Genomic DNA, 17026 nt, shown 5'->3' with positions numbered 1-17026 from the left:
CACGGCTCCGGGCAGCCATGGAGGACACCCAGCTCCACATCATCGAGCAGCCGCTTCCCGGGTACCCCGACGCCGGGGACCAGGGGTCCTCCACCACGGGGGCTCCGGCGGCGGAGGAGCCGTCGGGGGCCGGCTCTGAGGAGCTGATCAAATCCGACCAGGTGAACGGCGTGATGGTACTGAGCCTTCTGGACAAAATCATTGGCGCCGTCGACCAGATCCAGCTGACCCAAGCCCAGCTGGAGGAGCGGCAGGCGGAGATGGAGGGCGCCGTGCAGAGCATACAGGGGGAGTTAAGCAAGCTGGGCAAGGCACACGCTACCACCAGCAACACCGTAAGCAAGTTGCTAGAGAAGGTGCGCAAGGTCAGCGTCAACGTGAAGACCGTGCGCGGCAGCCTGGAACGCCAGGCCGGCCAGATCAAGAAGCTGGAGGTCAACGAGGCCGAGCTGCTGCGGCGCCGCAACTTTAAAGTCATGATCTACCAGGTGAGCTGGCGGGCGGACCCCGCCCAGAGGCCCGCCGTCCCCCGCCCGGGGCTTGGGGTGGGGGGGACCTACCCGAGGCGCGGCTCTCCCGCCAGCCTGGCCCGGCTCGGGGGACCCGCCCTCCTTCCAGCGAGCGTTCCTGGGGTGGAGTGGGATGGGCGGCGGGCTCCTGGAGCGCACAGAGGGGCGCGCTCTGCATCCTGCGCTCCCTCACGCAGCCCCTGCCTCTGGTGTCAAACGCGTAGCGGAACCGAGTTAGGGGGCTGGACTCGGGGACACTGCCCCTCGCAGATCGCTCCCGACATGGCTCTGTCAAAAGTCTTCCTACTTGGAGGAAGTTTTGGGGAGAGCCGCGGTGCCTGGCGGCCGTTGGGGCCCCCTGTAAACGGACACTGGCGGCGCGGCCCGTGTTTGGGGCCTCCGGCGCTGCCCGCCCGATATAGCGGGTGATTCAGGGCTCAGGCACGCACCGCGGGGGCTGCGCCAGGCGAGGGACGCGACTGCCAGCACGCCCCCGCGGACCCCGCATCAGCCTAGGCCGCCCACGCCGCCCCCTCGCTGCGATCTGCTCTCGCCTCGCGGCACTTTCGGCCCTTGTGGACACCCTAGCCCGCGGCGTGCATGTACGCTCAGTCTGTTGGAAGCAGCCGGCGGGAGGGTGGCCCGCGGCCTGAGGAGTGCTAGAGGGTCTGGTGGAGGGGAGGGGACAGCTCCCCACACCCGGGGCCCCGCGATCTGGGCGCGGTGAGTCACCCCGCATGCCTGCGGGGGCGGCAGAGGAGCTGGAGGACAGGCGGCGGGAGGGGGCGCGCCCCAGGCTCCGCCCAGACAGCTTGTTGCTTCCTTTACACCTCTCCCCATTCCTCCCGCCTGGATGAAAATGGAGTTTTGGTATCCTAACCCCATGTAAACCTGGGAATCTCAGCATTGCTGGTCCTCTCCACTCTGCCTCTCCAATCCCATTAGGGGTGGGTCTGAGCCGAGCGCTCCGTGATCTTTGATGGCGTGGGAATGTGCCCAGCCTTGCCTCCTCTCTGCTCCCCGCGGGCCTGGTTGATGTTCCCACCCAAGGAGGTGAGATCGTGGGGGTGGAAGGGTTAGTCTATGTCCCCTCTTCCCCTTCCTGCCCCTACCGAAGGGAATGGAAAGAAAAGAAGGCCACATTTCCCACATCCCCCCAGGGAGAGGACTTCTGACAGGAAGCTGTGGTTTCACTGACTGCCCAGAGGCCCTGGTACACTGGGTTCTGAGTGACCATCAGGGATGTGGTGAGGTCCTTGGCTTGGTCAGTGTGGTGGAGCTAAGAGAAATGCAGACTGGGACAAGTTTGGGGGCAGTAGACATACGTGAGCTGACACTTATCTGAGGAGGTGGTGGTGGGACAGAGGCTGAAGTGGCGCTCCCCCAACCCACCAGCGCCCAGGGACTCCTCCTGAGAGGTACTTGGCCTTTAAGCGGTTTGCTTCCCCCTTATAGCACTATCTGATAGAAAATATTTGCCCAGAATTGTTTCTACTTAATTTAACTGCTCCGAGGAAGTAGGATGGTGTGTGTGTGTGTGTGTGTGTGTGTGTGTGTGTGTGTGTGTGGTGTGACTTTTAAAGAGAACTGCCTAGTGCTGGGGTACATCAAAGCAAGGAGAACAGGGCAGGGGTGTGGGGCAGCAAGCCAGCTCTGTCTTTTCTCCAGAGCCTGGTGTGGTAGAGAGGAGCCATGTAGGGCTTGGATGGGTGACCCTTCTCACTTGAAATGTCCCAGACCGCAGAACCTGGGAAAATTCTCAGCCTGGAGGTAAACCTCCTTACGTCAAAGATGGAGATTCTGAGAGGACAGGTATGGAGAGAGACTTCTGTGCAGAGGCCAATGGCGTGTCTCTGTTACTGCCTCTGGGCAGTTGGCACGGATTGTGTGTCTGTATATTGTGTATCTGCCGTGGGGAGGGGGTCTAATCACAGGGTGGCTTTGACTGCATCAAGGCCAGTGGGGGACAGAGAGTTGAGGGAGAAGGAATAGCTCAAGCTGGGGACCCTGAGCCCCCAAACCACAGGAGAAATAACTAATACCTAAAGTGGTCCCGACCCACAGAGGAGCTCAGAGGTAAGGAAAAGATTCCAGCAACAGGGAATCTTCCCTGAGTTGCAGAGCAGATGTTCCAGGTTGGGGGCGAGGGGGTGGGGTACTCAGCTTCTGGAGGAAGTTGGAGGCTGCTCCTCCCTGAGATCTGCAGGCCTGGGAAGAGAATGAGGTAAAAATAGCTCTGGGCCTTGGCAGACCTAATAGGGAAGATTGGGGGCAGCAACATTTACGATAAACTCAGGCTGAGGGGGTAGGATGTTTGGGTGGCCAGGCAGAGATTTGGAAAAAGGCCTCCTGGGATGACGTGAGTTTTCCAGTGTGGGAGCAGGGGAAGTGGTACGGTATTCCCCACTGCAGACGTGGGAGGTGGTGATGTGGCAAGGGGGGTTGAGGTGGAGGGAGCATGAAAGGGTGGGAAGGCCTCAGCTGTGGGATCAAGCCATCTGGCCTCCCACACCTTCTTCCTGGGGGATAAAGGAGGGAATCCCTTGTGTGACCCCACCCAGATTCAGGGAACTGCTAGACATAATGATTTCACGGGTTATGTTTGCATCTGACACCTCCCTACACAGACACAGACACACACGAAATTCAGCCCTTCCCATCACAGGGTATCAGGGCCCTCACCTTGAACCCACTTCTGAGTCATTACTGTCCTTCTTTGGCATTTCCCTTCCTGTCTCCCAAACAAAAACTAGCAGTTGGCATCCCATCCCGTCAGGTGACACCTCATTAGGCAACAGCTAGTGAACGAGAGAAGTGAATTCTACTAGTAGCTAGGGGTAGTGGACTGAGAACCGCTGGGAAGATCAGGCCGACTGTGGGCACCATGCAATAGGAGGAGCTGTGGTCATTAAGAAGCCAATTCTCCCAGACGACGGCTAATTTGGATATTGTTAGAGTTCTTCTAGAATCCAGAAAGGGAGGCTAAACATTTTCTGAAGTAGTTTTGATGAGGCAGTTTTGATGAGGCATGGGTCCTACCCATGGACCCATCAGACCTGCTCCAAGTGCTTGAGGACAGGACCAGGAAGCATTTAAGGGCTTAGGTGGCTCATGGGCATTAAAGGGGAGGATACCAGGACTGGAATGAGGGCCTGCTGGCTTCTCCTCCTCAAATCCTAACCCAACCTATAGCTCCTTCCTGGACTCAAAGCAAATCAGGGCTATCTGGTTCCAGAAGAACCCCACACTTTTGTCCAAAATTCTTCCCAACTTGGGGCTCTGGTCCCTCTCACCCCCTACCCCGGTGGCCTAGTGGAGAGAGTGTTTACCATACCCTTCCTCCAAAGAGCTAGCTTTGGGTTGTTTTTCCTGGTCACTGGATCCAAAGCAGGGAGCATGGGAGCATATTCTTAGACGTATTTCTAAGACCAAAGGAAATCATATTCTTCCCTCTGATTTTTTTTGTTTTGTTTTTGCGGTACGCGGGCCTCTCACTGTTGTGGCCTCTCCCGTTGCGGAGCACAGGCTCCGGACGCGCAGGCTTAGCGGCCATGGCTCACGGGCCCAGCCGCTCCGCAGCATGTGGGATCCTCCCGGACCGGGGCACGAACCTGTGTCCCCTGCATCGGCAGGCGGACTCTCAACCACTGCGCCACCAGGGAAGCCCTGATTTTTTTTTTTTTTAAAGCAAATAAAGTCTGACTATCGTAAAGGTCAAAATCAAAAAGGGAGGAGATGGCACAGAGTGCGCAACTGATAGGGAAAGGGAATATTGTTGCTAGGCAACCAACTGCAGAGATGAGTGGTGGTTTGTTCTATTATTTTGAACCATACCATGGTGAATATTTCATCATTCTGTCACTGTAGACTTTTTGAGCTGGAAGATGCCTTGGAGATAATCAACTTCAGCTCTTTTATTCTGTAGTGGAGGAAGCTGAGGCCCAGAGAGGGGAAGTCACTTGCCTACTGTCATTCAAGTGATTGGGGGTCAAAGCTGGGGCAAGAGCCCAGGTGTACCCCTTCTTCTGCTACACTTTCTGTTCCCGGCCTCCCCCTTCTGTTCCCGGGCTGTGCAGAAGAAATCAGGGAGGAGGCTAGCCCTAAGCTAGTTCTGGCTCCTTCATTCTCTGAGGGAGATAGTTGCACAGTCCTAGCACTGGGGCTGCCCTGTGTGTGTGCGTGCGCATGTGCGCGCACGCGCAGTGTGAGCTGAGTGGCTAAGGTTGGTGGTCATTAGCTGCTCAGCCTCATAGTGCTGAAGCAGAGGCAATGTGTGGTCACCAATGGCAGTGGAGGAGAGGGGTGCTGGGTATAAGGAGTGGAGCTCCCTGGCCAGCAGGGGTGTCCCCTGGCTAAGAGAGGACCACATTGGCTCCTTTCTCCTCAGCCTCCCTGCCACTCACCCCTTCTCCCTGTATCCTACGGGGAAGGTGGGCACCTGCTTCTTTGGGTATTTGTGGCTGCACGCCTTACTCAACACTGTTGTCACTGGAGTCTGGTAGTGCCCCTAAATATCCCTCTACCCTGACTTCTGATTGTCCAAAGCAAGAGTGGCAGCTCAGCCACTCAGGAGGGAGAGTTGGGAGCTGCTGCTGGGTGCCTCAGGACATAGGCCCACTGGTTGTAAAAACAGCTTGGTTTTGGGGGGTTTTTTTTGGCCGTACCGCGCAGCATGCAGGATCTTAATTCCCCAACCAGGGATCGAACCCATGCCCCCTGCAATGGAAGTGCAGAGCCCTAATCACTGGACCGCCAGGGAATTCCCCAATAGCTTTGTTTTTGATCCTGATTTCTCTGTGCATCTGGGTGTCTGATGGCCTATAAGTGGGTGGGGGGATGGGTGGCAAGGGAGGCAGGAGGTGGGGATGTGGCCAAAGGGAAATAGCCAGGATGTCCCTCTTCCATGCCTCTCCCTCTCCTTATCCGGGGCGGTACCGGTGCCCACCCTGCCCTGGGGAATAACTGGGATCAGCAGCATCTGACTCAAGACAGTGAAGTTGTTTTCCTTCTCTTTTACTCCTTGGAGACTCCCCAGTTGGAGTCTAACAAGTGGCCTCTTAGAAAACTCCTTCCCCGCCCCCAGCAGCTTCTTTCCCCCATCACTGCAACCTCCAACAGCATCATCCCACGACCACAGCAGGGTCGGGGTAGAAGGTAGGAGGCCAAGGATGGGACTGGGGAAGATTCTAGAGGGAGACAGGGAGGTGGTTCTGATTAAACTGTGGTTATTAATTCATGAGCCTGGGTTTGTCCCTCCCCTTTCGGCCCTGGGGCCCTCTTGTTGAAGCATTCAAACTGTGGTGTCTTTCCATCCTAATCCTTGTGTGCTCCCCTCCCCTCTACTCACCAGCCCCAACTCTGCATGCCAACCAAGGCTTCCTTCCCCCAACTCCGTCCACACCCATCCCAAGCGCCACTTAAACCCCTTTTCCTCATCTTAGCCCAAGAAGAAGCTGAATGTACCCTCAGACCTGGCCACATCCAAGATCGTGCCTTTTGACCTTCTGCCTGAGACTGAGCCTTTTGACCTGAAGCCTGAGACAGTGCCTGAGCTCCCACCCTTTGACCAGACACCTAGGACCCTGCCCTATTACCCAGAGCCTGGGCCTCTGCCCACCCCAGAGGAGCCAACAGCCGGTGGGGGTACTTAGGGTCTCCTGGGTCACATGGGGCCGTGGGCATGGGGTGTCACACACCCAGTCCACCCCCAGCTCACTGCTTAGCAGTGGCCAGTCCAGGGTGGCTGGTCTCTTCCAAGCCACTGCCCCTTGTGACTGGGTGATGGGTATTGTGAAAACACTCTCTCATTATGGGGAGTTCAGGCAATGGGGTGGGAGGTGATGGGAAGGGCCATCCCCTAAGTCTTGGTTTCTGTCTTAACAGTAGATGCTCCAGACACCACACCTGAGCTGCACCCACGGCTGCCTGCATGAGATAGCCTGCAACTGCCCACACTTCTGATTCCCCCTCCCCTCCCCTCCCCCTCTGCCTCCTCCTCAGGGACAGACCAGTTTGGCTCAAAGCCTCTTCGGAGAGGGCCCTCATGAAGCCCAGGCCTGGGGTCTGTTCTGTGCCCTCTCTACCCGCTCTCTACAGTTCGGGAAAACACTGACACTTATTTTTTTCCAGTTTTTTTTAGAAAGTGTTTTGCAAAGAGATCCCTTATGTTTGCCAGATCCTGCCTTGGGTGGGGCACCCAAAAGCTGCCAACTCAGGAGGCCAGAAGGGGGTACATTTTCATTGGCTCTGGCCTCCCTATGGCACAGTGTTTCTCAACCTTTTTGTTTGTTTGTTTAATATCATTCTCCTAAGGAGTCCTTTTAGACATTTTTTCCCCTAATTGTCCTCTCCCCCATGAAATTTTTTTTATTTGAATTTTATTTTACTTTATTTATTTTATACAACAGGTTCTCATTACTTATCTATTTCCCATGAAATTTTAACACTACAGATATACTATATATCAGGACTCTTTGGAGCCCCACAAACTATTGCAATATCTAAGATTTGTGCCCTCCCCCGCAAGAACCAATTTCCACCCACTTGGGGGCAACATGCCCCCTGTTGAGAATCATGCTATAGCAGAAAAGAAGGACCCTTCTACCTTTAGTGTCTTTCACCCCCTTGTCCTGGCAACCTAAAGTGGAGGTCCTGAGTTTTTAAGACTGCCCTCTCTTTCACCTCTCCCCATCTGCACCCTCCTCTAACATGGTCTCTGAGCAGATCCAGATCCTGGGTCTCTGAATGACCTCTGCAATGTCTTCTCTGGCCATTCACAGGCAGTGGTTGGGTACAGAACTAAGTCAAGAGAGGCTCTACCCAGAGCCATATGACACCTGTCCCTTCTCCCTGACAAATGTGAAGTGCCTGGCCAAGGACCAGGCAAATAGTAGGTGCTCAATTAAATTATAATAATATAAAAATCTTCCCAAGTCAGAGAATCTTAAGTTCATATAGCGGGGTTAGGGAGTGGAGAGGAAGGGGCTGGAAGCCATCCTGGGGCTCCTCTAAAATTCATCCTGGACTGGCGCTTTCCTGGGTTGGGGAGCTGTGTGTGCTTGGTGGGGGGCAGGGGAAGCTGTGCATGCTTTTGTTCAGACCTGGTCATTAAAGGTAACTCTGGAAACCAAGCCTGTTGGGACTGGTGGTTTTGTTTAATAAAAATGTAGAAACAGAACAAACAGAGCTCTCTCTCCTTGCCACCCTGAGGCCCCTCCTTTAGCTTAGGAGCTCTGCCAGGGAAGTAGGGGTGGCACAGGGGTGCCCAGCCTCTGTGCCCAGGGTTGGGGGAGGTGTTTTGGGATTGTGTTGCTGGTTGTTGTAGCAACAGGCCAACTGGGTGGGCCCAAGACAGCACTCCAAAGCTGTGAGTCATAGGGAAAACCTGGCTTGGAAACGGGGAGAAAAGACAAAATCCATTAATGGAGGCAAAAAGCTAAAGTCATGGTGGTATATCCTCTCCAGTGCCAATCCACTGGATATTATCCGGGACTTAGGTCAAACAGTTTCTTCCCCTATCCCCTGACCTTCCACCAAGAAGGCAGCTCCTCTGGTGTAAGCCATCACTCTGGAGGAAGCCTACAATGAATGGCTTCCAAGTACCTTTCTGGACTGGGGGGAGACAACCCCAGATCCAGGAATAAACCTCCCCTCACTGAGATTGCTCCCTGATGTTGTATTTGAGACCTTTCATCAGGCACTAGGAAGACACGATTGGTTACAAGAATTCTGGAACTCTCTCCCCAGCCTTGTTCACGTTCAAACTCAGCTGGCAAAGACCTTTATCCAGGAAGCCAGAGGCCAGGAAAACCAGCCAGCTCAGCCTTTACGGGTTGGAGTGGAGCAGAGGGGAGAATCAGGGGTGCTGGTGTGGGGCAGGGAGACAATGTGGATCTGTTTTCCAGCAGCAGGGACTGTTTCCTGACTACTTCCCACCCATCAAGCTTAATCCTTTCCTTAATTCATCCACATAGTCTGAGCTTAGTGAAAGGAGGCATTCTCCTTCAAACGTCGGGGAGCGTGGGTGGGTTTTTAGACTAGGAGGCTGTGAAGGAGAGATCAGAGCTGACATTTTTTGATACTAGGGCTGCCGGTAAATTCTGGGTGGAGATGGATGAAGAAGTAGCCGGGAGTTTAGATGATAGAGAGTCCTAACATGGTGTGTAAGAGAGAGCGCTCGGGTAGCAGGCAGGGAGAAGTGATTGCAAAAGGGAGACCCAAAGGGTACAACTGGGAATCAGAGGGACTGCTGAGAGATTGGGACCCTCCTACACTCAGAGCAAGGAAAACACCCCTTCAATGCCTCCATGAGTGATAAGAAACAGAGGATGGACGGACTGCCACAGGATGCCCATGATAGGACCCAGTCAGCTGTGGCAGGTGGAGACTACAAGTCCCAGCATGCCCTGAGCCCTGGTCATCTTGCCTGCTGGGAGATGTAGTTGAGTAACGAGAGGTTGAGGTGGCTTGGTGCCCAGCAGAACCGGTGCCCAGTTTGGGAGAAGAGGTGGAGCCAGCATTCCCTCTTTGTCCCTGCTAATAATATTGACAGGGAGGGAAGGAAGTTGGGAGGAGGTGTTCCTAGTTTTCAATGTAAACCAGGAAACTCTGTGGGGATGTGGATGGGAGGGAAGAGGAAAGAGGTTGGGGGCTGGGGAAGGAATTTCTGTAGCAGGTGGTACAGAGATACCAAGCAGTAAACGTATACGTGTATGTGCGTGCGTGTGTGTGTGTGTTCATGGGACGGGTCAGCTCGTGTTGCCCCATTTTTCTCAGATGGGGTTTTCTTACAATTGTGCGAAACAATCTTTAGAAAACCCTTTAGAAAAAGTACTGCCTATCATTCCTTTGTAGGAAGTCCCTAAAGAGAGTCTGGGCCAAAGAGGAGACCCTGTTTACATTCTGGGTTATGTCCCCTTTTCCTGTCTGTGCTCAATCTCCCCTACCTTCTGGTTAGAGGTGATCCTGAGATTCTGAAATGTTGGTCCAGAGTCAGGATCTTGGAAAATCTTCCCGGAATGGAAAACAGTGCTGGTGCTAGGTGTTCCCAGGGGAAGAGGGAAGAACTGGCTCTGAGCTCCAGGATCTCTTGTCCTCCTACTCCTGGTCCCTTGAGCTCCTGTTAGGGGGGAAAGAGCAAGAATGGAAAAGCAATCTCTCCCTTCCATTCCAAGGCAGGGACGTCAGAACCAGAAGAAACGTCCAGGTTGGGAAGAAAACATGTCCTTGGCTCCCAGCCAGCTTCCTCCTCTTTCCTCAATTTCTACATGAGGGTGGAGAATGTCCACTGGTGGAGCCAAACAGTATGAGGCGGGGGAGGGAGATAGGGCCACAGCTCTGCTTCCCTAATACTGGTTCTTCTGAAATGATACGAAGTCTGGGAAACGCACTCCCTTTATGGTAAACTTGCCTTCAAGTTACCCTACTTGGGGGCCGCCTGAGATTGACTGTGAGGTCGTCCCCCTACCCGCACCCCTCAACCTAAACCGACTCTGCCCTTTGGTTTTGGGCCTGGCTTGGGCAGTGTGGGGCTCAGTGCACCAGAGGGCGCTCTGCCCATTTCCAAAGTTAAGTTGTGGTCCCTGGGACGCAAAGGGTAAGGACTGGTTTAAAATGGGTAGTCGCAGGGCTCAAGGAGACGGTTGGAGGGCCGCAGAGATACTTAACTGAAGTGCGAAAACATAGGCCAGACTCCGATGCGAAGCTCGGTTCCCTCCTCGCCCTGTCTGTATAGTTACTATTCATTCAATACATATTTCTTGAGCGCCCACGAAGTGCCAGCTCTGTGCCAGGCGCTGGGGATACAACGGCGAGCAAGTCCAGGCCGATTTCACGGGTACCACGCACTCCGCAGGATCACGGGTGCCACCGCCCAGCCCCGGGTTCGCCCGGCGTCCCCCCAAGTCCCAGCCCAGTTCTCCGGCTCTGCCCCCTCATCTGTTCGCTCTGATCTCCCTTTAGGATGAAGTGAAACTGCCGGCCAAAGTGAGCATCGGCAAGTCGCTGAAAGAGTCAGAGGCGCTGCCCGAGAAGGAAGGCGACGAGCTGGCCGAGGGCGAGCGGCCCGAGGACGACGCGGCGGTGCTCGAGCTGTCGTCGGACGAGGCGGTGGAGGTGGAGGAGGTCATCGAGGAGTCGCGCGCCGAGCGCATCAAGCGCAGCGGCCTGCGGCGCGTGGACGACTTCAAGAAGGCCTTCTCCAAGGAGAAGATGGAGAAGACCAAGGTGCGCACCCGCGAGAACCTGGAGAGGACCCGCCTCAAGACCAAGGAGAACCTGGAGAAGACGCGGCACACTCTGGAGAAGCGCATGAACAAGCTGGGCACGCGCCTCGTCCCCGCCGAACGGCGGGAGAAGCTTAAGACCTCGCGAGACAAGCTGCGGAAGTCCTTCACGCCCGATCACGTGGTCTACGCGCGCTCCAAGACAGCGGTCTACAGGGTGCCGCCATTTACCTTCCATGTCAAGAAGATCCGCGAGGGCGAGGTAGAGGTGCTGAAGGCCACCGAGATGGTGGAGGTAGGCGCCGACTTAGAGGAGGGCGGCGCGGAGCGCGGCGAGGCGGCCGACCTGCTGCGCGGGAGCAGCCCCGACGTGCACACGCTGCTGGAGATCACCGAGGAGTCGGACGCCGTGCTGGTGGACAAGAGCGACAGCGACTGAGCGGGGCGCGGGGCTGTGCCCGGGAGGCCGCGCCGCCCCGCCTCTCCCCGCCCCCGCCCCGATTCCTTTCTCTCTCCGAACTTTCTCTTTCGCATTCTCTCTCTGCCCCAAACGGGCTGGGATATTTCTAAATTGAGAACACCTCCCCTCAAGTAGCACCCCTCCGAGTCTTACGGCTGTTAAGACGGGAGGGGGAGGCAGCCTGCCCCATGGACAGCCCCAGTTTAGGCATATGCTGGGTGGAAATGCAGAGGGCGGTGATGCACGTCCTGGGGATCTAAGTCGGGGATTCTAGAGGAACTTGCTGTCGTTTCCATGATTGGGCCCCCCTTGGGCAAGCTGCCTTCCCCGCACTTCTCCGTAACACTCACACCCAGCTGCTGTCATTCCTGCTCACTGAGCTCTTCTTTCTCATCCTGATCCCTGGCGGCTTCAAAGCCAAAATTACCGTGAAAGGGAAGAGTGAATCTTGAAGAGGCCCCTTGCTCACATGGGAGACCCCATACTGGAAGGATGTGAAAGCAGCTTTGGGGAGCATCTGGGGCAGTGTCGGGGGAGAGAGGGCAGAGTGAGCCGTGACCTTGGATGAGGGTCTAGCACAGGCTGTATCTGCAAAAGGTGCCAATAAGGAAGGCTGGAGCCAGGCAGAGCCCTTGGGGAGCGGGGGCGGGGGGCACTTACTGTTTACGCATCTGCACCCAGGAGCACATGGCTATGGCTTTGAAAGAGAACAGGAAATAGTAGAAGGTGGAAATGGGTGAAAAGAGAATGTCCATTAGCAGCGTGAGAAACACAACGCAAGAATCCCATCTTACTGGGGTTCTCCGAGGACAGCAGGACCATTTTCAGGATAAGAAGGGAGGGCAATGTGAGAAATCCGCGATCCAAAGAAGAGAGAGGTAAGCCCCACCCCATGCCTCCACTGGGCATGGTGCTCCAGGGACAGCCCATTTCTCAAAGCCCAGAAAATTAGGGTCCCAGAAGAGGGCAGCACCAGGCTGCAGAGAGCTGGTAGTTAGGAGGGAGACGGACGGGGAAAAGAACTAGGTGCTAAAGGCCAGGCCACCAAGCTGAGAGCTGGAGGGGAGGGGAGGAGAGTATAGAATTCCTGTGTGTAGAGCAGCCCAGACTTGGCCCACTCCTGGCAGTTTCTTAAGATCCTTCCCTAGAGCTAGTTATAATAAAGCTGCAGAACTTGCCAAGACTTCCTTGGCCTTGTGGGTTCCTCTCCTGACTCTTTGGGTTGAGAGGGGTGATGCTTCCAGTCCAAAAGCCTGATTTCTGATCAGGTTCTCCTCAGGACACTTTAGTCCCCCTGTTCCTCCCCAGTAACGGTGGCTTGTCAGAAGCAAGGACAGACCCCCCCCTCACCCCCAAGTCACAGCCGGAAGAGGAGGGCTGAAGGCTCCCTCTTTCGCCCCCTACCTCCTGTGCTTTATCTTCTCTGCTCTGCATTATAGAATTGCAGCGAATTGTTTTTAAGGGGTGCAGGGAGGGAGCCTGGGGACACACCTTTTTTACAATACAAAGCTTTGCGCTTTTTTTTTTTCCTGTTGGTTCCCTTCTTTCTTCTGGATGGTTGGAGACACATTGGCTGAGGGAGGATGGGGATTGTGGGACGAGGTCCCTTGGTGCTGATGGGCTGAAGGGGCCTGAGTTGTGGGCAGATACAGTTTCCTGTGGGCTCTGGGGAGCCTCTCGTGTTGCTGTGTCCTGGTGAGCAGCCCGACCAATAAACCTGCTTTTCTAAAAGGATCTGTGTTGGATTGTATTCTCCGAAGGCAGTCACATAGGATGCGTTCCAGGAGGACAGGAGGGAACCAGGGAGGGAAAGAGTGAGAGAGAGGACCTTGGGTTTAAACGGGCCTCACTTACCTGGGTGGGGAGTGGGGGTGGGGTATTGTTATCATCCCCATTTAGAAATGGAAAAACACACACACACACAGTGACTGGTCTAAGGCCACGCAGCTGGTAAGTTGTGAAGCTGGGATGCTAAGTCAGGCAGCCTGGCTCTAGTCTGTTTAACTGTGTCTGTAATCTTGTACTGTCTAGATCCGCTTCTCGCTGTCAGAGCTTTAGTCCTCCAGACCCACCCAGTTAACTCTACTCAGCCTGAGCTTCCCCCAGATTCACGCTGCCAAATCAGACCTAGAGGAGGCAGTCTAGGGGAGAGGAAAAGTCAGAGGCCCTGACTCAGAGGCCTGAATGTCATAGAGAAGGGATTCCAGTGCATGGTATAGATGCCAGTCATAACCACACAGCATATTTAATTCTCCCCACAGCCCTGGAATGGGCACCACATTTTTTTTTTTAAGATTTATTTTATTATTTATTTATTTATTTTTGGCTGTGTTGGGTCTTAGCTGCGGCACACAGGATCTTTGTCGAGGCATGCAGGATCTTTTTTGTTGTGGCGCACGGGCTCGTTGTTGTGGTGCGTGGGCTTCTCTCTAGTTGTGGCGTGCGGGTTTTTTGTCTTCTCTAGTTGTAGCGTGTAGGCTCCAGGGCGCGTGGGCTCAGTAGTTGTGGCGTGCGGGCTTAGTTGCCCTGCGATATGTGGGATCTTAATTCCCTGAGCAGCGATCAAAGCTGCGTCGCCTGCATTGTAAGGCGGATTCTTTACCACTGGACCACCCGAGAAGTCCCTGGGCACCTCTTTCATTGTCTGTACGGCCTGTCTTCCCCATGAGCAGCCTGCCCTACCTGCCCGCAAGTTATGGATTTCCTAGAGCAATGGACACAACTCATCATGTGGGTTCTGCCAGCATCAGAATCACCTGGGGGAGTGGTGTCCCTAATAAAAACAATGTCATTTCTGGGGCTGTATCCCCGCCTCCTGCTGCTACCTCAAACAAGCTGAGTCCTTCCTCAGGGGCCATACGTTTCCTTTGGACTCCCCTGCCTCCGCCCCCAGCAACAAGCACAGCAGTCTCGAGTTCTAAATCCCCCAGAAAGAGTCGGCTTTCCTCCAAAAAACATGACCACTAACACAACATCGTAAAGCAGCTATACTCTGATAAAAATTAATTTAAAAAAAGAAATGAAATTATACTATACTATACTCTGATAAAAATTAATTAAAGAAATGAAAATTGAGGCCGAAAATTCAGAGCCTGGGAGCCAGGAAAGCCAGGAGAAACCCACTAAGGATCCTCCTTCCTCTGGGATGTAGAGGTGCAACTGTGAGAAGTAGGGAATGACGTCAGCACCCCAGCAGCGGAGAGATAAGCCTGAGGGAAACGAGGAAGGGCCCTGGGATAGCAAGCCGTTGTTTACTTCTATTAACCACAGCAACAAGGCTCCTGGCCCCTCCCGCTTTGTTTCTACAAGCTACCCCCTTCACTGGTCCACCACACTTTCAATACCAGCCAAGTTACTTTGCTGTAACTTCCCTACGCAGTTCTATGTCACAGCGTGGGGCCGCAGCCCCAGACGCTCTCCCCACATCAGAAATTATTCCTTTTCTTCTCTTGCGACTGAAGGGAGTTAGGAGGCTTTAAAGAAATAGCTGCCCACCGATGAACGTTACAAGGTCGCACTCCCACGAAGCATCTTTTTTACCAACCGGTCATGAACTTGCCCATCCATCATTAACACTATTTCCATGGGTTAGAATCAGACAATAAACTAGCGGTATTTTCTCTCAAAGGATCCCATCAAATGTTACCTGTGTTGACCAAAAAAAAAAAAAAAAGAAAAAAGCACAACCTAAAAGTTGAGTTGTGTTTTATTCGGCAGACATACTGAGGGCTTCAAGCCTGGGACACAGCATCTCAGATAACACTGAGAGACTGTTCCGAAGAGGCGAGAGGGAGAGCCAAGATATATAGGAGTTTTGCAAAAAGGCCAGGTAGTTGGAACATCAAAAGATTATTGTTAATTAAAGAAATCCAGGCATCTCAAGTTAATGAAATTAGAGCTGTTTTGCCTATGGGAAGATGCAAAATCTGGGCTCATTAAAATCATTCCTTTGATATGCACCTCAGCTATTGGGGTCAGTATCCTGTGTTTTCTCATCCTGAGTCTCCTCAGGGTGCACCATTGGGGGTGGCTGCAGCAGTTGACTGCAGGATGGCGGGCGTTCTTTGTTTCTATCCTGAGTTCCCTCAGGGCTCACTGTTGGAGCAGTTGTAATATGGTGGTTTGATGGCTGCAACATCCTTTGTTTACTGATAATGGCAGGCAGTGTTGTTAGGTCACACCTGGGATCTAAGGAAGTTCCTCTGCAGCCTCAGATTGAGTTATCAGGTCTCTAAATGGTGCCTCCAAAGTCCTTATCCCTAAGAGGTAACTTTCCATTGGGGTCAGGAGAAGACAGCTGCAGCCAATCTTGGACTGGTCCAGACCTCATTTGCTCTCACGTGGAGTATTTGAAATGACTTTAGATTCTCTTTCCAACCCATTCCCCACATTACTGCTAGTTAGAGATGGAGATAGAGATAGATACAGATATAAATATAGACATAGATATTTATATAGATTTTTTAAAATGAAAACATACTTTACGGTTTAAATGTCCTCCTTTGACCAAAGGGTTAAACTCCTTGGCATGGCTCACAGGATCCCTTGAGAGTTTGGTCCCTGCCTTACTGTTTGTTGTTCAATATACTCTTTAGGAGTCTGCTGGTCAGAAACGGACCACAGGGACTTCCCTGGCCCTCCAGTGGTTAGGACTCCACACTTTCACTGCCAAGGGCCTAGGTTCAATCCCTGGTTGGGGAACTAAGATCCCATAAGCCGCGTGGCACGGGCAAAAAAAAAGAAAAAGAAAAGAAGGAAACGGACCACACACCGTGAGGCCCGTGGGTCTTGGCTCAGGTTGTTACCGCTCTCTGGAATGGCCTCCCTCTTTCCACGTCCCTGCGTAAACCAACCTCTTCCCCAGCTCCACCCAAGCCAAACTGATCATTCCCTTCTCAGGGCTTCCATAGAACTCTATGTCAATAAACATTTGTTGAATGAATTATAAGACTTTATTGCAAGTGTCATAAACTCACCTCAAACTGGCTTCAGCAGAAGAAACAAAATGAAACAAAACAAACAGTACATATGGTCACCTTATTATTTTTTTTTTTCGCGGTACGCGGGCCTCTCACTGCTGTGGCGTCTCCCGTTGCGGAGCACAGGCTCCGGATGCGCAGGTTCAGCGGCCATGGCTCACGGGCCCAGCCGCTCCGCGGCATGTGGGATCTTCCCGGACCGGGGCACAAACTCGTGTCCCCTGCATCGGCAGGCGGACTCTCAACCACTGCGCCACCAGGGAAGCCCTGGTCACCTTATTTTTGATAAAGGAGGCAAGAATATACAATGGAGAAAAGATAGCCTCTTCAATAAGTGGTGCTGGGAAAATTGGACAGCTACATGTAAGAGAATGAAATTAGAACACTCCCTAACACCGTACACAAAAATAAACTCAAAATGGATTAAAGACCTAAATGTAAGGCCAGACACTATAAAACTCTTAGAGGAAAACATAGGCAGAACACTCTATGACATAAATCACAGCAAGATCCTTTTTGACCCACCTCTTAGAGAAATGGAAATAAAAACAAAAATAAACAAATGGGACCTAATGAAACTTAAAAGCTTTTGCACAGCAAAGGAAAACATAAACAAGACAAAAATACAACCCTCAGAATGGGAGACAATATTTGCAAATGAAGCAACTGACAAAGGATTAATCTCCAAAATTTACATACAGCTCAATATCAAAAAAACAAACCCAATCCAAAAATGGGCAGAAGACCTAAATAGACATTTCTCCAAAGAAGATATACCCATTGCCAACAAACACATGAAAGGATGCTCAACATCACTAATCATTAGAGAAATGCAAATCAAAACTACAATGAGGT

The 17026-nt window shown here is 53.1% G+C and overlaps 1 protein-coding gene across 1 annotated transcript; it reads left to right on the top strand.

The window, feature by feature from the left end:
* Positions 1-17: 17 nt before the first annotated feature.
* On the top strand, positions 18-12923 carry CAVIN1 (caveolae associated protein 1). Its single transcript, XM_022558074.3, has 2 exons — positions 18-488; positions 10470-12923. Exons 1-2 carry the CDS (start codon positions 18-20, stop codon positions 11169-11171), a joined length of 1173 nt encoding a protein of 390 aa, XP_022413782.1. The 3' UTR covers positions 11172-12923.
* Positions 12924-17026: the final 4103 nt, after the last annotated feature.

The sequence above is a fragment of the Delphinapterus leucas genome, chromosome 19 (assembly GCF_059928025.1).
Source record: "Delphinapterus leucas isolate spDelLeu-1000000601 "Yukka" chromosome 19, BTC_Dleu_Yukka2, whole genome shotgun sequence".
NCBI lineage: Eukaryota > Metazoa > Chordata > Mammalia > Artiodactyla > Monodontidae > Delphinapterus > Delphinapterus leucas.
The sequence above is the reverse complement of the archived record's forward strand: the minus strand, read 5'-3'. Positions and strand labels throughout refer to the sequence as shown.